We start from the raw sequence: 26,567 nt of genomic DNA, 5'->3' as shown, positions 1-26,567 counted from the left end.
TTTTTCTCACTTTCTCCTGCGCTAATTAGTGCTTTTACCCAGTCACTTATTTTATATGACGAAGATGATGAAACAAACTATATTTCGGTATGTTGTGAAAATGCATATATGTACACGCGCTTATGTATGTACTATGTATGTGCATATGAATAGTTATATGTATAAATAATTGTGTATATATGTGTTTATTGCTAAGTATGCTCTGCTAAGTTCCTTTTATGTACTCTGATATGAACCGATCACTAGCCAATGTAGGCTAATTGTCCAGATATATTGTAATCTTTTCTTTAATTTGTCAATAAAAATCAGATTGATTGATTGATTGATTGATTGATTGATGGATTGATTGATTGATTGATTGAATAAATTTGCTCCTTTCATTACAAAGCTAACAGCATTGGCCATGTTGATTACATAGCTTTTGAGATATGCCAAAATAGTTAGTTTACCTTTCACAAAAAAGCGTACTGACCACCTAAAAAGCAGTCCAACAGACAGACTTTCGCTGCACTTTGCATAAATAAAAGTTAAACTCAGCCATCGTAAATGTAGAACGGGCCCGTGTCTCCTCTTTATATACTTCAGCCAAGCTTAAAAACACAAAAGTAGTGTACCAACTAACCTGCATCGAACTAGAAATTGACATTTCTATACATAACACAAAAGATACCTAGTGAAACGTTCCCATCATAACCTTGCGGAGGGTTGCCCATCGAGGGGCGGGGGGAGGGGGAAGGTTTAGCACAGCACCCATCCCCTAATGAGTCAATGTACGTGGCATATTGTGCCCCACCCCCTACTTAATTAATTGAGGCCACCACCCTTCCTGCCCTGTAGGGGGCACGCTTACGTCATATCCATAACAAGAAGGACCTATCACATATAAAAGAGCCCTATCGATAATTTAATCTCATGGTCACCTGGAAGATCATAGAGGATACTTCAAATGACCACCCTGTCATCGCCTTATGTGTCGCGTCTAAGTCATGCTGGTACCACGCTTTCGATACATATAAACCAACCGACCAAGCGCCAAGTTTGAAACGCAAGCGCACTTGGCCGTGAAAGGCAGCCTCGTCGAGGGGTTAATTAAGGGCTTGAAAATAGTACGCTTTGCCATGCATCAGTGCGTAAAGTTCGCCTCTCTCTCTCCTGAGAGAAGGCGCGCAGCTTTGTGTAGCAGTGCACAAGCTCCCTTTTTAAATAGAGGGCGCGGCATCGAACCTATTCATGACGCGCGGACTACGTACAACGTGCTTGCGTGGTAGGGCTAATTATAATTAGTTCGTTGGTCCGAGTCAGCGAATCAACGGTGCAATGCAAGCATCGGTAGTTAAATCTTTGCAATACTGAAGCGGAGGCGGAACATCTGCATCGAGAGTTGCACAGACCACGCTCGAAATAGGAGACAACAGAAAAACAGTAGAATGAGGACCACTGAATAGAAAATCTTCATCAACATCAACATCATAATAATAATAATCATTATCAGTCTGACTATACCCACTACATGAGAAAGGCCACTCCCATTTTCCACCAGTCATATTGTTCATGTGCTTGCTAGTGCCACTCTATACCCGCAAACTTCCTAATCTCGTCTGCCTGTCCACCTAACTTTCTGTCTTGCCCTCACCCACTTTCCTTCTCTGGGAATCAGTCAGTGACCATTAATAACGAGCGGTTATGCAGCATGCGCGATATCTGCCCAGCTCATGTCCATTTCTCCTTGATTTCACCTATGATATGATTAAGCCCGGTGTGTTCCCTGGCCCACTCTGCTCTCTTTTTGTATCTTAAGGTTACACTTCTCATATTTTTTTCTATCGTTCGCTGCGTCGTCCTCAGTTTAAGCTGAGCTCTTTTTGTAAGGCTCCAGGTTTCTGCTCCGTAGGTAAGTAGCGGCAAGATGCAGCCATTATATGCCTTCCTTTAGAGGGATAAGGGCGGTCTACCAGTCATGGCTTGAGAATGCTTGTCGAATGCGCTGCACCCCACTCTTATTCTTCTAGTTACTTATATCTTGTGCTAGGAAAAGTGAATACACTTTTGCAAAAGAAATGAGATAATGCAAGAACAGAACAAAATAGGATAAAAACATCACGTGTGCATACGAGGAGGACAGAAAACAGCACAAAAGAGCAGACAAGCACAACAAAAGAACAAAACAAAGAAGACATAAACAATTAACGCAACACAAACAAAAGAGAGACAAAGCAATGTTCTCAGTTCGTACAACTTTCACTTGAGGTGGAACTTGCTAACGATTACTTTAATTATAGACACTTACATAGACCAAGCTGGCCCCTACTTTTGCAAACAGAGCAATCTTAATAATACCTCCAACAATACTCGAAAACACATCATTGGCTACACACTTATGAACTCCCTGTTTCCACTTCTTTTCGTGCCATTTTACAATAAGTTAAGGAATCGTACTGCATCTTTCATTCGAGTTTATTTGGTAACACTTAAAACTTACTTCGAGTACATCAAAAAGGACTTCAAGAAGTACTTGAAGAAGTATTTTGTGTGATACTAAAGGCGCATGTTCTTCACGAAGCTACTACCCTTAACTAAAGGCCGCCGATTCAGTCCGCCTCGACAGTAACTCCTCGATATCGGGGAAATGCTGCATGTGCGCATGCTATGTGATAACGTAAATATTGAATAAACGGTTGAAATTTCTGGGGACGTTCGGTACTGCGTGTCCCATAGTCATATTTTGGTTTTAGTACATAAAAACACAGAAATCCAACCCTCCAAACATGCGTCATTGCTTGGTTATGACTGAGTACTTTTATTTAGGCAAAGCGTGTCGCGTCCTTTGCGGTCCTTCACTTGCCGTCTTTAATTTACTACTTACCATCTTTTCTTTTTTCGTTGATGATTCGGTTATAGCTCATTTGTAACCGTATTTGGTTACATCCTTTAACACTGATTTGCTATGACGTTGTTTATATGTTACATGCCACATTTTTGCTTTACCTCTTGGGTATGCTTTGTACTGCTTGTGCTCTTTTTTTCCTTCTTTCTCGGAACATGGGGATACCCTACTTTATTATTTATACATATCACTTTCTTGTGCCCACAGACTCACCAATTTGTTAAATGAAACCCACGCTGTGCTATTTGTTTATATTAATTGTAGCAAAACTGTACACTTGTGCCACGTGTTGCAATCCCTGGTGCACTGAGAGTATCAATACGTAAAAGAAAATATTAGACAAATAAAGAACTAAATCTCAGAACTAATCAAATCTACGGAGACCCGAGAGTAATTAAAGCAGCGTTTGCAATTTTTGGTGGACTCAGGCTTTCCAGCATACACCCATAGCCACAACAGCGGGCAACAAACTTCGGAGACCTTAATGCCCGGGCGTCATCCAGCCAGTATCGATATCGCTGACGCATGCCCATTGCTTGTAGACAATCAAGTGTGTAAATAGGGCTCCTTTGTGGGTGAGTTGGACAGGAAGCCACTTTTGCACCCTTCATTTGCCCCGTTTACCCACGCAAACTGGATAAAGGCATTTTCTCGAGCGTACCAGCAGCCCCAACTGACGTTCTTAGAGGCGAAGCGAATTTTTTCAATGATGTGCCACAAGTTCACAAATGCTCCTAAATTTTGGGTGTTCATGAGCACTTCCTATTTTTAAAATTGAGTGTATTTGACGTGGGAGGGGCTACCGTTTATTTCTGGTGACAATATAGAACCTACTGCCACACAAAAATATTGTTTACAAGGTGTCGGGTTTTATATCACAAAACGACGATATGATTATCAGAGACGCCATAGTGGAAGGCTCCGTTAATTTGGACCATCTGGTGTTTTTTGACGTGCACTGACATCGCACAGCAAACGGGCCTCTGCCCATTTTGCCTTCGTCGAAATTCGACCTCCACGGCCGGAATCGAACCCCCGGCTTTCAGGTCAGCAGCCGCGAACCCTGACCACTGTTCCACTGAGGCAGACAAAAGTCTTCTTTGTTGAACGGTTCCATATTCCTGAATCACTTAAAAAAACTATCTTAAGGCCCAGGAACATATAGTGACCTTTTCGCACAACATTTTCAAACCCATCTCAGTGTTTTGAGTATCTTCCGGCAGGCAACGCCACTATTTTTTTTACTGTGTATATTATTTGCACAATAGACTAATAAGATCATTATTACTTTCTAGCCCTCCTTAAAAAACAAGGGCTAATATTTGCAGCCAATGGGCTTGGCGTTTAACTACTGTTCATGTAACTGAGACACCGCATTTTGCGTGGACTCTTTATTCTTATAGAGCAGGGGCCAAAAAGTGCTGTGACAAGTCACGCCTTAGTTACAATGGAGAACAATGATCGATCTAGCGGTGCACCGAAAGACAATGAAAATCTTGACCAGCTGCGCAACCATGACCACCGCATGAAAACTTCACCCTCTTACGCCTATTTCAGAATACAGGCATATTGAATCGCTACTTTACTCAATTTACAAAATTTGCTCCTGGTTATTTCCTTGTGGTAAATAACTTCATGAGAAGCTTTAACGAAAGAACGCGCCAATAACATGCGCTGGGTTTCCATTTGGGCAGTGTTGGTTCTATTTGCTGTGCAGGGTAAGTGTGTTTCATAACGTTTGGTGTGTTCTTTCCATTATTATTCTACCTTAGGGGCTTACATTAGCAATACTCATTTTCGCTATGATGCATTTCTCTCTCCTAACACTTAGATCGCTCCACGCAGCCCAAATCTGTCGCATTGTGTTTAAGTGAAGAGTAAGTTATTGTCGCTAAAACCATGGCACAGTTTTCGGCTTACAATTTGGGCATTCACGAGCAAGCTCGTTCTCCATTCTGGTTTCTTCCCTTATAGCGATGCCCCAACACACAATAATTTCCATCATCAATTAAACGTGAATGGTGGCCGCCGGAGCTAATTGCTGCGCAACTTGTGTACAATGGCTTGCCGATATGGTTCTCTTGTTTCTATGGACCTTTTAGTCTAAATGCAATATGAACACGTGTATCTAATTGTGAATGTGCGCAAATTATGAATTTTGTGGCGTCTTCAGCTTAGCTGCACATATTCCTTCACTTTTGGCAGCCAATAAAACCCGTTGACTGTTACAATTCACAATAATTTCCTAAGCAGTTGCATGTGAGACTGCGATGCCTATTAACTGAATCTTTGGCTGATCACGACAAACTTACAAGCACTCAAGTTCACAAATGTGGACGTAATATATCTTCTCGCATTAGCGCTACTTGAAATTAGTAAGAAATGTGCGCGTGCGTGCATGTAAGCCTTTGTCGAAATGTCTCCTAATATTGGCATGCGCCTGATAAAGAGTACGGCAACAATTTGATGCCGCATTATACCGGCATACTGCTTGCAAATTACTGCTGTAAAGAAAAATAGCTGATGTTAAGCTCCAACACACGAAGTAAATTTTAATACTCGTACAATATCACTAGGGTCCATTTTATTTCAATAGAAAATAAATGAGGAGTTGTTGTCACCGTTACTTGGTGACGGCTACTCCTTTCCACTTGATTGTTGCAAATTAAGAATAGAAAAAAAGATAGTGTATATACATATTTTCAGCCTACATAGGTGAGTGGAAATTTTCTTATATGGACAGAATACGTAGCCATCACGCTCTTTTTTACCTATAGTTCTCTCAGTAGTGGTCAAAAATATTTGTTTCTTCGAAAAAGCGTTGCAGCCTCTTCATTGCTTTGCCCTTTTTTTCGATGGCCATGGGTCTAGTATTTTATTCAACGCAAATGGTCACTTGGGATTTGGCGTATAGACTTCTTGCTCGAGTCGCCTTCGGTGTGTGTCGTGTTTCGGACAGTCGCGCAAGAGGTGATAGATGTCCTCGCCGTCGTGGCCACATGAACATGCGGACGATGTTGCATGCTGAGTAAGAAGCAGGTAGTGCTTTGTGTAAGCAGTTCCGAGTATTAGGCGATGTATGGGAGCGTCGAAACGCCTTGGGATATGGCAGTCTAACATTCAAGATTAGAATAAACAGCATATAGGAGTGATTTCTTTGTTTTGTCTGTGAACCAGGTAGGCAAGCATAATTCACGTTTCATTCTTCCTGATATCCTATTGATATAATATTCACATACAGGAATAAGGCGGGTTTGCGTGGAATGATGAGCGGCTTTCGCAAACTCATCTGCCATTTCAATTTACTTGATTTCTCAGTGACTGGGAACCCATTAAAAAGCCACTCGATGAGAGGACGTCGTCTCTTCTAAATGCTTTTTTAATATAGCGTACCCTATACGCACATCAATGTGTCTTGAAGTGGTATTTTCCACACATGCCAGTGCCGCCAGAGAGTCTGTAATTATCACCTATTTATTTGGTGTCGTTGACACTTTAATAAAGCTTATGGCTAGAAAAATCGCTATGACCTCCAACGTTATTGAAGATGAGAGATGGCCTAAACGACATGCATATTCTTCACGCATTCCGGATTTCTAAATGGTTATGCCACATTCTCTTTAGCGATGGAGCCATCAGTGTAAACGTGAGTGTAGCCTTTGTAGCTGTCAAACAGAGGATTTAATGCCAACTGCTGTGCGGCAACGACTGACGTTTCAATAGTTGGTAGCTGAAGCAGTCATGGCGGGTAGTTTAGATCCATTGGCCAATGTGTCGACACGGGAAGCCGGGAAATGAATTGTTAGTACACATGATGTAATTCCACTCCGGCACGGTTCATGATGTTTGATATGAGCGGATGTGAAGGGTGTTGCGCAACTAGGTGAAAGAAGTGCAAACAGGTTTCCATATTTTGAATTAGTATAAATTTGGGTTCCCTTGCATCTGCCAGTGTTAGATAAGTTGATGTTACCTCTGGAACCCCTAGACATATGCGTAATCTTCGTGCTTGTAACAGCTGAAGTCGGCGGCGTAGCGACGTCTGAGAGATGTTGTAGATAACTGGCGTGGAGAAGGCAATTATCTGTCTGATAAGTGCACAATAAACGTGGTGAAGAGAGGCTGATGTGCCGCCCGATTTTGTTCCCGCTATGCGACCGTATAACATTTATGGTGCAGTTAACTTGATTTTCTAGATCGGAAATATGCTTGCTCCATCTTAATTGGCTGTCTAAGGTGACAACGAAGACGTGATGCTTTCATGTTTGTTCGATTTTCTGCTCACTCACAAAAAGTTTCAGGTTTTTCACTGTCTCGCGCACAGGAGAATTACCAATTTGGCGTGAGAAATCGGCAAGCGTCGCTCTTTGAGGTGATCTCTTATTGCATTTAGTCTTTGCTGAAGCCGATGGCTTCATTTCTCCTGTTTACTGCAATTGTCGAGAGGCGGTGGAGGTGGTCATTTTTTGTTGAGGACGGAAATCTGTGCAATCTGGAAACACCACAGCGGGACGATTCCCACATTGCGTTGACCTTCACAGACAGTACTGGAGAAGACATTTCTAAAAACAACAATCAGCGAAAGAAGAGTATACTCCTGTTGCGCTGATCTTCTTCGCTGCGAAAAATGATACAGTGGCTTCTTGTAAGCTGCAGTGACGTCAACATGCGCTTTCTTGCATATTAAAGTCTAAGAGCTGCTGCTTGCATTGTTAGCTTGGCGGAGTAGATACATGCTTTGGCAGTCCAGTACAAAAGTACAAGAGTGTGCCATTGAGAATCTGGGAGCCTGGGTGCGAGACAAACGAGCCCTGGTGTATGTATTTTATATATGTTGTATATTTGTGTTTATTAGCTCGTTATGCTAGCAGCAAATTTGCTTGTAGTAAAATTCTTAACATGATACGGGCTTTGCGTTACTGTTCAGAAATATTGCAGTGCTACTCATATCTGTCCTCCAGCATAATTTTTTACAGCCCATTGGCAGTTGCTAACAAGTGACGTGTGCATCCTTTTGTGAAGAATTATGTCGATCGGCATTGTTCTCTTGAAAAAATCTGCACCAATGTTGGCCGCCCTTCTTAGCAATAACCCATTCGCAGAACAGAAGACAACCTACTGAAACATGAGGCGCGTTATACTCGTGAGACGTATTATAATAATAGCAATAACTAAACACACAAATACTTTGCTGCTTCGCATGAATAAGTGATATTCTACGTCATCTAGCGAGACAGCGGTAAGCGTTCTACAAATCATCATAGTAGTCCCTGGCGCATCCATTTGAAGGATTTTATTAGTTCAGCAGTAATGACAAACCTGTGTCATTTTATATTATGTACCTCCTGCTTTGTTCCCGATTTGTGCGCATTCTGCAGCGAAGCTACGCTGTCATTTAGCACGAATAAATGTTTCTGAATTAAGATTACCTGTTCGAAGTAAATATCACAAGGTGTTCTCAGTTTAACTTTTTTGACGGAAGTTCCACTAACAATGCCTTATCTCTTTTGGCTGATTTCACCACACAATTCCTTCAAAGTAGTAAATTCCGAAGTTTATAGTTTTTTTTAGATTTAGCTGAAGCGTCCCGCATGCATATCATTTCATTCTGTTGAGTATGGTTGACACATATGGCATCATCACTGTGGTTTCTAATTTTTTAAGCGCTACTTATTAAGGTGTTCTACAGATATCTCTTTTCCGTTTTCTGCAATGTACTATATACATAAGCAACCTCCCTAAGTCGTCGTTCTGGAAACGCATGTGATATGCTCAAGACGCCACAATATCACTGTAGAACCAAGCGGTTCCCTGTGAAATACCGTAACTAAACGTACTACTAAACGATTCTTTTAACTCATGCATTAACAATACCGCACTGTTAAACCCTCTAAGAGGCAATTTACAATTTCCAGAATCTTTCAAAAATATTTAAAATGTTTTTGCTGTAAACTTAGGTTGAAATGTAATCTCTGCTTTCAAGCATGCTCTTTTTTTCAGAGTGTGTTGCCCTTAATATTTGTTTACATTTTCGAGACACAAAGAACAGGACTATTTTCGGTATTGATGCAGTAACTCAATCAAGGCGACAGTAAATTGAAATATATATATATATATATATTGTAGCGAAGCCTCCGAACTATGAAATGGGTCGAACTCTTGAGTACCTTCTAGTGGGGCTACCCAACAAGGACGCCGCTCGCGCTGAGAGCCCGTGCTTGGCTGTGACTGTCGCCATTATATATTTTTCGCTCGTTGCCGGCTAATAAACGCCTTAACAATTTGGTGGAGAGTGCTGCGATCCCTGTCTATGCCTTTGGAGCTACGATCACGTACCCTGCCACCTACTATGTACCAAGACGCTTCTCAGCAAACGCCTCCTCCAATGCCACCCCCTTGTCCCGGTGTCCCCAGAATCCGCGATCCACCCATCTTCACTGGCGCTGATGGCACTCACGTGGAGGACTGGCTCGCCATTTACGACCGCGTGAGCGTCCCCAACAAATGGGACGAGGACGGCAAGCTGACCAACTTGGTGTTTTACCTTGCCGGTGTCGCCAGTTTGTGGTACAACAACCACGCGTCCGATTTTGCCACCTGGTCCGATTTCAAGACCGCAATCGTCAACGTCTTCGGCCGCCCTGCTGTTCGCAAGCTGCAAGCCGAGCAGCGCTTGCGTGAACGTGCTCAGGAGGCTGGTGAGTCATTCACCAGCTATATTGAAGATGTCCTCGACCTATGTAACAAATCCAATCACACCATGTCCGAGTCTGACAAGATCCGAAACATCATGAAAGGCATCGACGATGATGCCTTCACGATGCTGCTCGCCAAAAACCCCGGCACGGTGGCTGAGGTCATCACACTGTGCCAGAGCTACGAGGAGCTCCGCCGGCAGCGTTCGATGACCCGACGCTCCCCACCACGAGCTGCAACGCTTGCTGGCTTGGAGGCCAGTTGTGACCAAGTGGCGTTGATGGCAGAACTGAAGTCCTTTATCCGTGAGGAAATCGCGCGTCAGTTCTCCCTCCTGCCCTTTTCCCACCAACCTGCTGTTCAACAATCAGCTACTACCGTTCTCCCTCCCATCCGCCGAGCGATTGAACAGGAAATAGCGGAGGTAATGCCTGCTTACCACCCCCAACAGCCTCCGGCTCCTGCGTCCCTGAGTTACGCGCAAGTGGTCGCCAGGCCACCCCAAGTCGTTCAAGCACCGGCCCCTCTGACCTACGCTGAAGCTGCTGCACGACCTCCGTCCGTTGCAGCGGGCATGCCCGCTACGTATGTTGACGTAACCCCTCAGCCTCAGCTTCAGTCCACCATGCAGCCACCGTTCCGTCCATCAGCCCTTGCGACATGGGTGAGACCTACCCCGGTGAACAGATGGCACACACCCGACAACCGGCCCATCTGCTTTGCCTGCGGTTACGCCGGTCACGTGGCCCGTTATTGCCATCGCGTACAGCCGGCTCCAATTTCTTCATCTGTTGCTGGCCAACTCAGCCGTCCTTATCGCGAAGAACCGCCGTCTATGCCACCTCGATCTCGCCCAGGTCCATCTCGAAGATCATCGTCTCCCCGACGCCGTTCCCTGTCCCCCATGCGGCCAAGTGCGGCAGCTCATGAGCGGGAAAACTAGTCGTCGCAGTCCCTAAGGCAAGGACTGCGACGCTATCGCAATGTGAAAGCCCTCAGAGCAGCCCCTCGAATGTCATTGACGTGCTTGTGGACGGTGTTTGTGCATCGGCTCTTATTGACACTGGAGCTGCCGTATCAGTTATGGACGAAAAACTCTGCCGCTTACTTCGAAAAGTGACGACGCCAATTTCTGGGTTATCCCTCCGTACTGCAAGTTTGCATCGGATTCATCCTACAGCAGGGTGCACAGCTCGCGTTGTCATCCAGGGCGTTCTGTATGTCGCCCAGTTCATCGTTATTCAGGCATGCTCTCATGACGTCATCCTGGGATGGGACTTTCTCTCCCGCCATGACGCCGTCATCCATTGTGCCGCCGCCGAAATTGAGCTCTCACCCTTCTCGCATTTGACGCCAGAAGACAGTCCCCCGACACTGAGCAAGATTCTAACGAAAGACGATACAACAGTGCCTCCAAACTCGACGACGGCTGTGTCTGTCTACTGCGCTGGTCTCTCCGACACCATTGGACTTGTTTCGCCATCTGACCGCGCTTGCAGCAGGAAAGGGTTGCTAGTACCTTTCGCGACCGTGCAGGTCAACCAGGGCAACACTGCTATTTTTGTAACCAACCCGTTCCCGTACGCTGTTACCTTGCTTCGAGGGGAATGTCTCGGCAGAGTGGAACCAGTCGACGACGCACAAGTCCTGGACGTACCCGAAGACTCGCGTTGTCCCGATTCGCGTACCATCAGTGCTGTTTGTACTTCTGATTCGTCGTCTGCTGATGTATTTGGCCCCTCCATCGCTGACAACCTTACGGCCGTACAGCGTTCCCAACTTCTGGACCTGTTACAAGAATATCGTTCTTCTTTCGATGTCGGGCGAAGTTCTCTCGGTCGCACGTCCGTTGTTACGCATCGCATCGACACTGGTACCCATCCACCTTTACGGCAACGTCCATATCGCGTGTCGCCTGCTGAACGTCGAGTAATTAATGATCAGGTTGACGATATGCTCCGACGCGACGTTATTCGGCCCTCCGACAGTCCATGGGCGTCTCCTGTTGTTCTTGTTGCGAAGAAAGACGGTTCTGTGCGGTTCTGTGTGGACTACAGACGGCTCAATAAGATCACTCGCAAGGATGTTTATCCACTTCCAAGCATCGATGGCGCGATTGACAGCCTTAATGGAGCCGATTTTTTTTCTTCTCTCGATGTGCGCTCGGGGTACTGGCAAGTACCAATGGCTGACGACGCTCGACCAAAGACCGCCTTCGTCACGCCAGACGGCTTGTACGAGTTTAACGTCATGCCGTTTGGTCTATGTAATGCACCTGCGACCTTTGAGCGCATGATGGACACTGCGCTGCGCAACTTGAAATGGTACACGTGCTTGTGTTACCTCGACGATGTCATTGTTTTTGCTCCGGATTTCTCCACGCATCTCCAACGTCTGACAGAAGTTTTCGCACGTGTGAGCAATGCCGGCTTACAACTAAATCTGAAAAAGTGCCACTTTGCAGCACGGCAACTCACCATACTGGGGTACGTCGTGTCCAAAGACGGCATTCTTCCTGATCCTGCCAAGCTTCAGGCCGTGGCCGAATTCCCCAAACCTGCATCTGTCAAAGAATTGCGTAGTTTCGTGGGCCTGTGCTCATACTTCCGACGCTTCATACGAAATTTCGCCACGATCATATCACCACTGACGAAGGTCCTTGGAAGCAACGGGCCCTTCAATTCGTGGTCATCCGAGTGCGCCGACGCGTTCGCTAAGCTCCGCCATTTGTTGACGTCGCCTCCCATTCTACGCCACTACGACCCTACAGCCCCAACGGAGGTGCACACGGACGCCAGCGGAGTAGGCCTCGGCGCTGTCCTGGCGCAGCGAAAACCCGGATTCCCTGAATATGTCGTAGCATATGCAAGTCGTACGCTCACGAGAGCCGAGAAAAACTACACCGTCACGGAGAAAGAGTGCCTGGCGATCGTCTGGGCTCTTACAAAGTTTCGACCTTATTTGTATGGTCGCCCATTCGATGTCGTCACCGACCATCATGCACTATGCTGGCTTTCATCATTGAAGGATCCCTCAGGCCGTCTCGCCCGTTGGGCTCTTCGCTTACAAGACTATGACATCCGCGTGCTGTACCGCAACGGACGCCAGCATGCTGACGCCGACGCCCTCTCGCGCTCCCCTCTGCCTGAAGGTGATGTGCTCTGCTCAGTATCCTCGGCTGCTGTTTCTGCCATTGATGTTGACATCATCGCTACCGAACAGCGAAAGGATAATTGGATCAGCCCGCTCATCGACATGCTCTCTCATCCATCCGCAACGCCATCCACGCGTGCATTGCGTCGTCAAGCTCGCCATTTCGCCATTCGTGACGGCCTCCTACACCGACGCAATTACGACGCCGACGGCCGGCAGTGGTTACTCGTGATACCCCGCAGTCTGCGGTCAGAGATATGTGAATCCTTCCATTCTGATCCGCAATGCGCGCACTCTGGGGTATTCAAAACCTACCATCGCATTCGACAACGCTACTTCTGGCGCGGGATGTACCGCTATGTGCAGCAGTTCGTTCGCTCTTGCCTCACTTGCCAACGCCGTAAACCGTCAGCCCACATGTCGCACGCCAGTCTACAACCGTTACCTTGCCCTGACCGTCCCTTTGGGCGCGTAGGTATCGATTTGTATGGACCACTTCCTCTGACGTCGGCTGGTAACCGCTGGGCCATCGTTGCCGTTGACCATTTAACGCGATACGCCGAAACCGCCGCTCTCCCTGCGGCTGCTGCGCGCGATGTTGCGTCCTTCCTGCTGCATCGATTTATACTGCGCCACGGACCACCCCAAGAGCTTCTCAGCGATCGAGGCCGTGTCCTCTTGTCGGAAGTCGTCGAAGCCATTCTGACGGAGTGCCATTCTGTCCACCGCAAAACTACTGCTTACCACCCACAGACCAATGGCCTCACCGAACGCTTTAACCGCACCCTCGGTGACATGCTTTCTATGTACGTCGCTGCCAACCACACTAATTGGGATAATATACTGCCCTTCGTCACCTACGCCTACAACACCGCCCCTCAGAGCACGACTGGTTTTTCACCTTTCTACTTGCTGTACGGAAGGCACCCGTCGCACACCATGGACACGATACTCCCGTACACGCCGGATCCATCTGAGTGTACACCTATTTCCGAGACAGCCAGGCTTGCTGAAGAGTGTCGCGAGCTTGCCAAGACTTTTACGACGCAAGAGCAAGAGCGGCAGAAGAGTATCCGTGATGGCTCCACCACTTCTGAGCCCACGTTCCTTCCTGGTGCGCTTGTATGGCTCTCGATCCCGACCTCTGCAGTTGGCCTCTCTTCCAAACTACGTCCCAAATACGAAGGCCCCTACCGTGTCATCGAGCGCACCTCACCCGTCAACTATCTGATCGAACCCGTTGAACAATCTTCGGACATACGCCGCCGTGGGCGAGACATCGTCAACGTGGAGCGCCTGAAGCCTTATTATGACCCGCTCATAATAAGAAGCTGTTAGGTCGCCAGGCGGCTCCCTCTTCGACCCCGGGGTAATTGTAGCGAAGCCTCCGAACTATGAAATGGGTCGAACTCTTGAGTACCTTCTAGTGGGGCTACCCAACAAGGACGCCGCTCGCGCTGAGAGCCCGTGCTTGGCTGTGACTGTCGCCATTATATATTTTTCGCTCGTTGCCGGCTAATAAACGCCTTAATAATATATATATATATATATATATATATATATATATTTATTTATTTATTTATATGTATATATATATATATATATATATATATATATATATATATATATATATATATATATATATAGGCAGGCATGGTGGTTGAGTGGCCGTAGCGTTGCATATAGTCTAGTAGATCCTCCGTGAGCGGTCACAACGTGGTTTATTTTGACGTTTCGGCCTAGAGTCTGGCCTGATGAAGGCCAGACTCTAGGCCGAAACGTCGAAATAAACCACGTTGTGACCGCTCACGGAGGATCTACAAGACTATATAAATATATATATATATATATATATATATATATATATATATATATATATATATATATATATATATATATATATATATATATATATATATCTATATATATATATATATATATATATATATATATATATATATATATATATATATATATATATATATATATATATATATATATATATATATATATAAGTCACCAGTAGAAGCGAACGAGCAAACGGAAAACGATGCTTTATTGCCAACGTTACGGCCGGGGGACCGGCCTTCGTCAGGGCATACGTGCATATTACACTAACACACTACCACGCACTTCTTAAGGACATAGCATGGGGCCCCCAATTGTGAATAATCACTCTTAGTAATATTGACATACATGTTAACAAAAAGATATTCAGACATGCGCAGCATTTTGTGATAGCGGAGCAGCAGCGCGCTATACCGAATATGGTAGGGCAAGGTGACTTGAAAACATAGATACAAATAATATGATGGACACTTGTGATATCGCAACATTTGTGAATGAACAAAAAAAGGCAATGCCATGGTAAGTTACATTCGTTGTCAATGAAATATACATGAGCATAATACCACCATTGATGTCACAAATGTGGTAACAGAGTGTGCATGCGTTCTGGTCAACTAACTAATGTGTCACCAATGACACCGCAACGTAATCACGGCAGTGAACAAACGTGTATGTGGGCTACGGCGGTTGATTTATCTGTTTTGCCGGTAAAAACGTAAGCCTCCCTGGGTTCTCGTTCATTCCAGACGCTATGGCGTTAAATTTATGAATAAGAAAAGATTCACGAACTTCCCTTTCGTAGTGCGATTTAAAACCTGATTCGAGTATTGTGGCAGTTATGTTGTCGAAAGAGTGGCCTGGGGTAGCGAGGTGTTTGGACAGGGGAAGGCTAGGCAGGCACCTGGCGTGTGACCTGTGATTATTGAAGCGCAACTGGAAAGCTGTCTCCCTTTGACCAATATATTGGAGGTCACACAATGAACATTGAAGCAAGTAGATCGCATTGCTCGTGTCGCAGTCGAAATTGCCTTTCATCCAGAGAGTGAAGTTCGACGCAGAGCTCTTAACAATACGCGACGTGGTCATGTGGGGGCACACCTTGCAGCGTGCCTTGTTGCATGGGTGACACCCCACGTGGGCTGGCGTTGATAGTTTGGATGACGTAAGTATGTCTCGTAGGTTTCTCGATCGGCGGTAAACTGCTTGTGGAGGCTCCGGGAAGACGTCTTCTAGACGATTGCTCTGCATTAGTATGTTGTAGTGCTTTTTGAGGATCGCGTTAGCATTTGGAATTGATGGAGAATGTGTCAGAATTAAATTGATGTGCTTCCGGTGCGCAGGTTCTTTATTTGATTTTAAAAGCGCTCTTCGGTCCATTGCATCGGCGCGCATGATCGCGTTGTCGATAATCTGAGGCGGGTACTGTTTTACAGTTAGCGCATCACGAAGCTTATCACAGTTTTCAACAAAGTCTGAATTTGAAAACCCCACCGAAGAATTTAAGGACATCGTGACAAGCATTTAATACTGGATGACAAACTTCCCGATAAAGCAAAGTACTCATTAGTCCCACTGAGCCCTGTTCCAGGAAGGTTTTACCTATTGCTTAAAATACATAAGCCCAATAACCCTGGTCGTCCTATAGTGTCAGGCATTGGCACTGTCACCGAACTACTTTCAAGCTATGTCGATGGCCTGATTAGTATACTACCTCCAACTTTTCCATCCTATCTGAAGGACACTTCTGATTTCCTCGCTGACATCATCGACCTGAATATACCTGCTGACTCATTTCTGGTAACATTAGATGTTGCGTCACTTTATACTTATATTCCCCACAAAGACGGCATTCGTGCAATAGTGGATGCTTATAACGACTCATCATGTGACAAATCTGGTGATAGCTGTACATTAGCCACATTATTAAAACTCGTCCTGGAGCTTAACAATTTTCAGTTCGACGGTGTTCACTACGTACAAGTTAGTGGCACTTCAATGGGCACCAAAATAGGTCCAAATTACGCGAATATATTTATGGGCCAACTGGAAAATCATTTTCTTTCAAGGCGCAGGCTACAGCCATACTACTACAAACGTTTTATAGACGACATTTTTTTTTATCTGGCATCACGGCGAAGCGTAACTAATGACTTTCATTGCAGATTTTAACAAGGTTCATCCATCCATTTCATTGTCACATTCGTACTCGAAGGCATCCATCTGTTTCCTGGATGTAACAGTATCCCTTTGCGGCAAAAAATTATCTACTAAAGTATACAGAAAACCCACCGACGCTCACCGATACCTTCAGTTCGAAAGCAGCCATGTAAAACATTGTAAGACGAGTATACCCTACAGTCAAGCACTTCGTTTCAAAGGCTATGCTCTGAAAATTCAGACTTTGTTGAAAACTGTGATAAACTTCGTGATGCGCTAACTGTAAAACAGTACCCGCCTCAGATTATCGACAACGCGACCATGCACGCCGATGCAATGGACTGAAGAGCGCTTCTAAAATCAAATAAAGAACCTGCGCACCGGAAGCACATCAATTTAATTCTGACACATTCTCCATCAATTCCAAATGCTAACGCGATCCTCAAAAAGCACTACAACATACTAATGCAGAGCAATCGTCTAGAAGACGTCTTCCCGGAGCCTCCACAAGCAGTTTACCGCCGATCGAGAAACCTACGAGACATACTTACGTCATCCAAACTATCAACGCCAGCCCACGTGGGGTGTCACCCATGCAACAAGGCACGCTGCAAGGTGTACCCCCACATGACCACGTCGCGTATTGTTAAGAGCTCTGCGTCGAACTTCACTCTCTGGATGAAAGGCAATTTCGACTGCGACACGAGCAATGCGATCTACTTGCTTCAATGTTCATTGTGTGACCTCCAATATATTGGTCAAAGGGAGACAGCTTTCCGGTTGCGCTTCAATAATCACAGGTCACACGCCAGGTGCCTGCCTAGCCTTCCCCTGTCCAAACACCTCGCTACCCCAGGCCACTGTTTCGACAACATAACTGCCACAATACTCGAATCTGGTTTTAAATCGCACTACGAAAGGGAAGTTCGTGAATCTTTTCTTATTCATAAATTGAACGCCATAGCGTCTGGAATGAACGAGAACCCAGGGAGGCTTACGTTTTTACCGGCAAAACAGATAAATCAACCGCCGTAGCCCACATACACGTTTGTTCACTGCCGTGATTACGTTGCGGTGTCATTGGTGACACATTAGTTGGTTGACCAGAACGCATGCACACTCTGTTACCACATTATGACATCAATGGTGATATTATGCTCATGTATATTTCATTGACAACGAATGTAACTTACCATGGCATTGCATTTTTTTGTTCATTCACAAATGTTGCGATATCACAACTGTCCATCATATTGTTTGTATCTATGTTTTCAAGTCACCTTGCCCTACCATATTCGGTATAGCGCGCTGCTGCTCCGCTATCAACAAAATGCTGCGCATGTCTGAATATCTTTTTGTTAACATGTATGTCAATATTACTAAGAGTGATTATTCACAATTGGGGGCCCCCATGCTATGTCCTTAAGAAGTGCGTGTTAGTGTGTTAGTGTAATATGCACGTATGCCCTGACGAAGGCCGGTCCCCGGCCGTAACATTGGCAATAAAGCATCGTTTTTCGTTTGCTCGTTGCCCGTTCGCTTCTTCTGGTGACTTCTTCTGGTATATATATATATATATATATATATATATATATATATATATATATATATATATATATATATATATATATATATATATATATATATATATATATATATATATATATACATATATATATATGCACATACGCCCTGGTGCTCTCTTGACACGGTCAACAAAAAATTTGTAGTTTTCAGCGCAAACTAGAAGTATACATGGTCTGTTATGCCTATACAAATATGAAAAGTTGGTCATAAAAATATTTTAGTGCAAAACAGGCTGAAACAATCACCGACTGTAAGTCCTTCCCGCCACCAATCACCGCTATTTTCCCATGGCACCAATGGCTCAATCGTGCAGCAAACAGAGGTGCCATCGTCTATCACAACAGTTTCAGCCGCTGAAAATCGGTGTGTTTCAGTGCCAATCACCTCGAAGCTTAAGTATCTGACCTGCACGCGCTGGTAATGAAGAAAAAAAATTGGTCGCGGGCATGCAGACGCTCGCAACGCTTGATATGGCATGGCTCGCGAGTGCAGTATTGTTCCCCGGCTCACCAGCCACTCGCTCGTTTGTCAAAATATTCAATAATTTGAGTGGTGGACGAAATGCGCTACAAATTCTCCAGGTTATTTGTGAATAGCCGAGAGTTAGGCCACATAACACAAATCATGACAGAAAAGTGGGTGTCACGGTGCGTTTAATTTGGTGCCCATCGATATTGAAACAGAAGTCAAGTAGGCCTGGTCATGAAATTTGAAATGTAGTGGCCTGGTCATGAAATAAATAACGTGAGAGTCCTGTCGGCAGGTTCTCAAACCTATTCCTCCAAACGCGTGTGGCACACTTCTGTATACCGCAGGCCACATTACATGCGGCATGCGCAACGAAGTACCAGCACTTTATCATGAACGCCGAGTACATACAGTGATAGTTGAAGTGCGAGAGCATTAAAGCTGGCATAAGCAGCGTTAACGTGACGAACGCAACAAATAAACGTTAGGATCTCATGAGGAATCGAACGCAAGCATTTTTCGTAGAACTCGGGTTTTCTTCCCCAGAACCACGACAGGCCAATAAAGTACCCTAAAAAAAGCCTCACAATGCGTAATGTGGGTGCAGCGTCAATTGCGGTTTCTGTTCTGGCTATCTAAATGCCTAATAGAGCGATACACATTACATTTGTGCTCACATCATTCAGGCGATGATGTTGAGTTAACGCTAATTGTGGCTTCAGGGTTGGCTCCCCTTTTATAGCAGTCTAATAAACATTATATTCGTATTGTTATAATTTATAATAAATCGCTCCTCGAGCCCAAAACTATATGCTAACGAAAGAAACTTGCGTATGGTATTCCCCTAATTGCACAGTAAAGCATGTTTCCTTGCGATAGTGCTAACATCTCACATCCGTGTTCTAGCGTGAGTGCTTACGTAAGGTAAGGCTATCAGTTATTTTTTCCACGCCATGGCAGCCTCCGCTCCTGGTAAGCCCATGATGAGCACGCAACTGCTACACTTACAAAAACACACCAATCCACCTGGTGAAGGTTGGTTCAAAGCCACAAAAAGCCATTACAGATACGCCCGCATCTGCTTTCCACAAAACTTATTCTGACTTGGTGGGGAGAATGCCGTTGTTGTTTTTTATACTCTACTACCCTATTATTCTACTTTTCTACACTCTACTACCTCTTTATACGCTGTAATTTACATTGGGGCATATTCACACTTATCTTAAAACAACCAACATACTGTGAGACCCCTGCGAAGCAGAAATCTGTAAGATAAGGAAGGAACAGGAGAAAATAGAAATGTATAGATGTTACCCAGTCTGGAAGAAACAGAAGGCACCTCTGCAGTGGGGAAACGCCTGGGAGACATTTTAGATGAAAAAAATCTGAGGTTTCCAAAGACGTTTCAACCTAAATTGCGGATGACGCAGTGAGGAATGGAAACGAAAGTGACCCTAAAGAACAGCACAGCACAGTGGGTCATGAAATAAACAGCAGTAAACGATGCCTTAGTCGCAACCGCCACGAAAGGGGTACAGACGCCACTTGTACATCCCCATGGCGCGTGGGCATGATAACCGCTGGACAAGTAACGGGATGGCTTAATGACTTTACCTAACTAACCTCTGTATATCTGTACACGTTAGCGACTTGAATTGTTCATATTGGTCAAATGCTTCTGACGTCCCCACTGCTGCCATTTTTAGATGCGAAGCAGCTCTTTTACTAGCAAGTGTAACGCTGTCCGTCCGTGTCTCCGTGCCACCGCACCACACCACATTCTCTGCCGCAGTTGTTGGAACGATGCTAAATAGGTCAAGCCGCAGCGGCGAGCTGATGCCTCTCTCTCTCTCTCAACCGCAGCAGCTGCCGGCTCCTCCCAACACACCTAGGTGGTGTTGCTCCTCCACCCGCTCGCAACACACTTCTCTCCCGCTTCCCCCTTTCCGCCACCCACACCGCTCGACCATACGTCGAGTGAAAATACTATTTTGGTTCGTTTACCTGCAATGAAACTTAAACAAAATCCAACCCGCCTCCCGTGTCATTGCGTTTCAAATAAACGTTTAGTCGAGCAAATTCTGCACCAATTTTGCTTCAAACTGTTCTTCCAGCACACGTGTCGTCGCCCGTTTCCGCCGGGCAAACTGTGTGCGCGTCACTGCTGCTTCGCATCCCATCATGGTTCTCTTCGGGAAAATGGTTTCATAATTTTGTCCTTTGTGTGTCTTCACCTGCATAATTTTTCAGAATGGCAATAAATTCGGAGTTGGCAAAAAGAGTTGACCTCTGCTCTGAGGTAGCAGAAATGCGTCAAAGTGTCAGTATGTTTAATTATTTGTAATAGTCTCTAAAATCAAGAAATGACATCGTTTACCAAGAAAAGAAGTACGTTGATGGTGAAAACAGTTATCTGCTTGAGAGTAACAAGTGCCTCCTCAACAAGTCACTGATCTTGAGCAGTGTTCGTGCCAAAATAATGTACAAATCAGAGAAGACTGAAAAGAAAAATTGTTTGTCAATCGTGCAGTCTCTAAAGGACAAGGCTGGGTCGCTGCTGAGTCACAGCGTGCCTGCCGAACAAGGGAAAAACACTATAGTGTGGTTCTGCTATCGAACAATAAAAAAGCTCACTTTGCTTCTCAAGCCCGTAGGCCAAAGCTCACAACTATACTTCATTAGGGCTCTCACAGAAACCATCGACTTTCAGATATCGTCATTCATCACCTCACACCCGGCAACATGCCACGTTTTTCGCAAGCGCTAGAGCTGAAAAAGTCTAAAGGATGGAAATTCATGTAGACCAATAGCAATACTACCAGGACCACAAAGTGTGATGATATACATGTGCATCGCTTATCTAGAGCGAGAGATTACTGTCTTCCAGTACTCAATACATCTACTTCACTGTACTTACATTAACGCATAAATTGCCATGGGTGATTCGCTATTTTCTCTAGACGAAGCAAAATCTCTGTTCAAGAAAAAAACAGCCTTCAATATACTTACAGCATTTAAACCAACGCAGTATTGGTAAGCATCATGATGGTCTTATGACTCGTCTTAACACTTTACATCATTCCTTTTCTTCTATATGTTCATCTGAAAATAGGTTATCATCCCACGACGATAATTTGTATAGGTGTTTTGGTTGCACTAGGCATTATTGTCATTGTGAATTTTATCGTATTGGTGGTCAAGCCATTTTGGTTAAATAAGCACACTGGTCTAAACGTCCTCATGATCTTTTTTTTGTCATTGTCTGTGTGAATGAATGAGGTTAGCAGTCGAGAGTATCAACCTGCAGCTGCCTTCCAAAGGTAACATCATATATGCGTGCATTTATTGCTTCCCTCATCCTGTCATGTCCAGTTTTGTAGAGACCTTGAGCAGTTGCTAAACATACTATTTGATGAAAACAAGAATATTTTTATATGTATTGATAATAATATCAACATTATTGATCCTAACACTCAGTCGTACTTTGAGTATTTTCGCACTTATCTGAGCTGTGGCCTGTCAACACCAATTTCTGTTCAAACTAGATGTGGAGTTGGTGGGCCCAACACTTTAATAACCATCTTACGCGAATATTAGCGCGACGAAAACAGGGACGGGAAAGAAAAGACAAGCTACGGCACTGTAGTTTCCCATCTCTGTTTTCGTCGCGCTGACAATCGTTTAAGATGGAAGGGCGCCAACTGCCCGTTGGTCCCTTCTGACTTTGAATAACCTTCATAGTTTGCCTACAGATCATAGCACAACCGGAGTGGAATAGGTCGCAATATACCAATACCCTACATTTCTTTGCATCGATCATCTAACATGTCCTCCACCTGAAAAATATGTCAGGATATTCTTTGATTTTATGAAATCAATTGAAATGAATAATGCAATTCACTAGGCTAACACGCTTGAAGAACATCGCAGCGATAAATCTTTTTATTGTTTTTTTCTTGCGAGAATATCAGAAGGTTCTAATTCATGGACATGTACCACACCTATGACAATATGGTTCAGCTCTCCAAGAAAGCCATTGATTAGAAGCTCTTTATTGCGCTCTGTTACTGTTAAAAAAAGGAGATACTAAGTGAGGACAAAGCGGTCAAGCAAAGGCGAGAAGATGTTATTATCAGAATGGTATCCTTGAGTTCTTTTGAGCTTCTATAGTGTCAAATATTAGGTTGGTTCAGACTTTGTGTACGCTATGGCATAGAGCGATTAAATGTGCCTTTTTTTCATTTTATGACTACAAGGACAGGATGATCTATTATGATGTCACGCATGTAAATCCATAAAAAACTTGCACCAGTGACTTAATTTTTTTTGTGGTTTTCCGAGGCCCTAACAATCACTAAAATGCGTACTGACAATGGCTGTGAAAAAAGTAAAAATTCCTGCACTTAGAGATTTAAAATATGCCGAAAAATACGAAAGAACAGAAGTGACACCGGGCGCCATTGACATGTCATTAAGAAATTATGATAGATTTATCAGCACAAAGAAAGACAGAACACCAACTCACTCAAGCAGCAGTTTTGGCTAAATTAAGGAATTCCTGAATACCAGTAAAACAAAACTGAGCATATTGTGTGTGAACCACAATTGTGCTAGTATTACTGATTCTCAAAATCTTATTCGTGCTTTCAGTGATCATTTCAGTTATACAGGCACCGATCAGCCTGATCCGATGTAACTTGGTCCTCCGCATTGTTCTCATTCCATTTACTTATTCCCAGCAGCACTGTAAAAAGTGTGCAATACCATCAAATCTTTTAAAACAGCCTGTCCAAGACCTGATCTTATCCATGAAGCATTATTCTTGTGTGTAAAGGAATTTCACCTTCGTTAGCGCATGTAACAAACAAATTACTTAAAGATGGGATCTCTTCCTATCTCCTCAAAATTATTTCAGTGCCTAAAAAAAGGTGACAAAAAGTGCTTGCGTAGTTATCGTCCTCTCTGCCTTTTGTCTTCATTTGTTAAGGTGATCATGCCTGTCGAAGTGGAATATTTTAACGCGTGATCAATTTGCTTTTTGTGAGTATTTTTCTGCGGAACTGGCACCTATTACTTTTTCTGAAAAGGTAAATTAGCCATAGGCCAAGACCTTTTGGTCAGTGCTCTCTTTATTGATTTCACCGAGGCATTTTACTTCAGCGACCATCACATTCTTTTAGGCAAACGTAAATCTTACGACATTTCTGGGCCGCCTTTAGAAATAATTCGTAACTGTTTAACACACCGATCCTACCGAGTACAAATTGTTGGTGACCTGTTTTCATCAAAAATTATCAATATAGGTGGTCTCCAAGGATGAATAATAGGGCCACTTTTCCTTCTCATATTCATTCATGATTTGCCGGAAATATTAACACATGCAAACTGACGTTTTCATGCTGACGACACCACCATATCACGTCCGAAAGATTTTCTGGTTCACTTCAGGATAAACATCACGTGGATTTAGTAAATGTACATTCGCGGTGTCTCAAAATAAGCTATTAATTACTGAATCTAACTACATATAAGATAGTTTATTTTTTTTAAATTTGTCCAAACTTTGTGTGCAGTTTCTCGGAAACATGATTGAATTTCTTAATCACAGTCTACTAAACTTCTTCGTGTTGCTGTAGATCAGAATTTAAAGTTTCAGCGTCATGGTCAATCACCAATTAAAAAAAAATCTCGTATGGTATTCATGAATGTATCATCAAAAAACTCGCTCTAACCTTCATCGAAATGTTCTCGTGGTTTCACATTAGGCATACATGCACAGTCACACCTCATATTGCCTTCTGATTTGAGGTAATACATATGCCACACATCTTCATCACATAGAAATTTTGCAAGAAGCAGGTATAACAAATAATTACATTTCAACCACTTACATTCTCTCTGCTCTTATATTCCATTTCCGAAAATTCTTGCCTCTGCGTATGTTATTCAATTATAAGGTGGTACTACTAATGTACTGTCTCAAATATACTGATCTCAATATTCCAGGTTTTACTCCATCCAACCTCTTTAAAAGCTATACTACAATTTTCAAAACAACTTGATCTACCTGTTCCAAAAGTTAGAACTAATTAAGGGAGATTTACTATTGCATTTTCAGGCATTTCAGTTTTGTAACTTGCCGCCATCGAGTACCAACTTATCTTCATTCTTTTCATTCAGACGAAAAACTAAGGAACCATTTATTAACACTTCGTCGCACGCATAAAATTCCTTAGATTGTTTTTCTACAGAATATTTCGTAATGTCCTGATGAAAATTTTGAAGTGCATGAATTCTTTCTGCTTGATTCGTCTTCACGTTGCTGGATGGACGTGCCATTCATTGTCTAAATTTGTGTGTACAATTTTTCATTTTGCCTTTACAATCTGTCCACTTGTTAGCATATATCTATTAGCATATATCATTTGTATATATATTATTGTGTATATCTATCATTTGTATATCCAGATATTGTATATCTATTAGCATATATTATTTTTTATATTAATAATATATATCTATTAGCATATATCTATTTTTATGGTTAGTTGTTCTCCTTGCCGTTGATGCATTTCATATTGTATAAATTGCGGTATGTTCACCAATATTCTTGTAAATATTTGCTAAGAGGTGCTCGCGACAGTTCTCACTTCGGGACCTTAGAATGTATATTTGTTCACCTTGTAATTTTTTCAACGCTAGAAAAAGCAAACAAGTGAAGGGCAGAGAGGAGCTCAGGTGGGTAGAAGAGATTAAGAAGTTTACGGATACGATGTGACCGCCCCCGATAAGGAACCAGTATTGGCGAAACACGCCTTTGCCTCACAGAGGGCACAATGACAGAGAGAGAAAACATAAGGAGAAAGGCAGGGAGGTTAACCTGGGCTGAGCCACGGTAGGCTGCCCTGCACTGGAAAGGGAAGAGGGGGAAGGGAAGAGGGCACAATGAGACGGCTCATTGTGATGAGTATGAAGCCAAGTAGAGTATATAGTGCACAGTTATTATAGTTTCAGACAATATTTAGCTCTGACTACAAAGCTGGAAGGCTGCTGAAGAAAAAACGTGGTCCATTGTATTTCCTTATTCTCATGTAATACTCTACCTACCGTGGAATACTACGCAAAAAGTTATAAAAACTTGACACTGGCCCTGCAGAGCATGAAAAGAAGCGCACCTGGACGACGGCCTTTATTTTTTTCTTCAATTTTTCTCTCTTTCATTGTCTTTCTTTCCTTTTGCTGATATTCCTGTTTGTGTGTTCCTTTCTAAATTTTCGTCCAATGTGTTTCTTTCTGTATCTATTCTTTCTTCCTTTTGCCTTTCTTTCTCCCTGTGTGTTCTCATTTCTTCTTCTCTTTTTCATGCAGCCCTCTGTCACTTATTCCCTTCTTTTTTGTTTACTTTGTTGGCATCTCTATTTGCCGTTGTCTCTACTTCTTGCATTTTTTATTTCCTCTTTCTCTGTCCCTCTTTTTTGCCCCTTTGTTCCCCTTTATGCTTAGTCGTTCTTTTTCAGTCTCTCTTTCGCTGGATGGACTCCTGGCCGCATCATGTTCGATGGAGGCGAAAATGCTTGAGGCCCATGTGCTTTTACTTAGGTGGTAGAAATAGGGAGTTTTAGTGCTGGGTACGCATTCTCTTGGGGCGTTGTGGGCTTGGGAGCGCGCGGCGTTGCGTGCCCAACCCATACCCAACCGGAATGCCTTTTAGTTGGCGCCACGGTGGCACGCGCGCAAACGCAAACCGCACGAAGTTGACACTAAGGTCCCTAGA

At 43.9% G+C, this 26,567-nt stretch overlaps 1 protein-coding gene across 3 annotated transcripts in view; it reads left to right on the top strand.

Moving 5' to 3' along the window:
* Positions 1 to 4,422: 4,422 nt before the first annotated feature.
* The window catches only part of LOC142804133 (uncharacterized), a 111,535-nt gene continuing 89,390 nt past the window's right edge, over positions 4,423 to 26,567 (top strand). For 2 of the 3 annotated variants that reach the window (XM_075890720.1, XM_075890722.1), the window contains exon 1: positions 4,423 to 4,602. In XM_075890720.1, coding sequence (XP_075746835.1) covers positions 4,554 to 4,602 — 49 coding nt within the window. In that variant the 5' untranslated portion in view covers positions 4,423 to 4,553. The remainder of the gene's footprint in view (positions 4,603 to 26,567) is intronic. The other variant, XM_075890721.1, reaches the window with a different exon arrangement.

This window comes from Rhipicephalus microplus, chromosome 3 (assembly GCF_043290135.1).
Source record: "Rhipicephalus microplus isolate Deutch F79 chromosome 3, USDA_Rmic, whole genome shotgun sequence".
In the NCBI taxonomy this organism is placed as follows: Eukaryota; Metazoa; Arthropoda; class Arachnida; order Ixodida; family Ixodidae; genus Rhipicephalus; species Rhipicephalus microplus.
The sequence above is the reverse complement of the archived record's forward strand: the minus strand, read 5'-3'. Positions and strand labels throughout refer to the sequence as shown.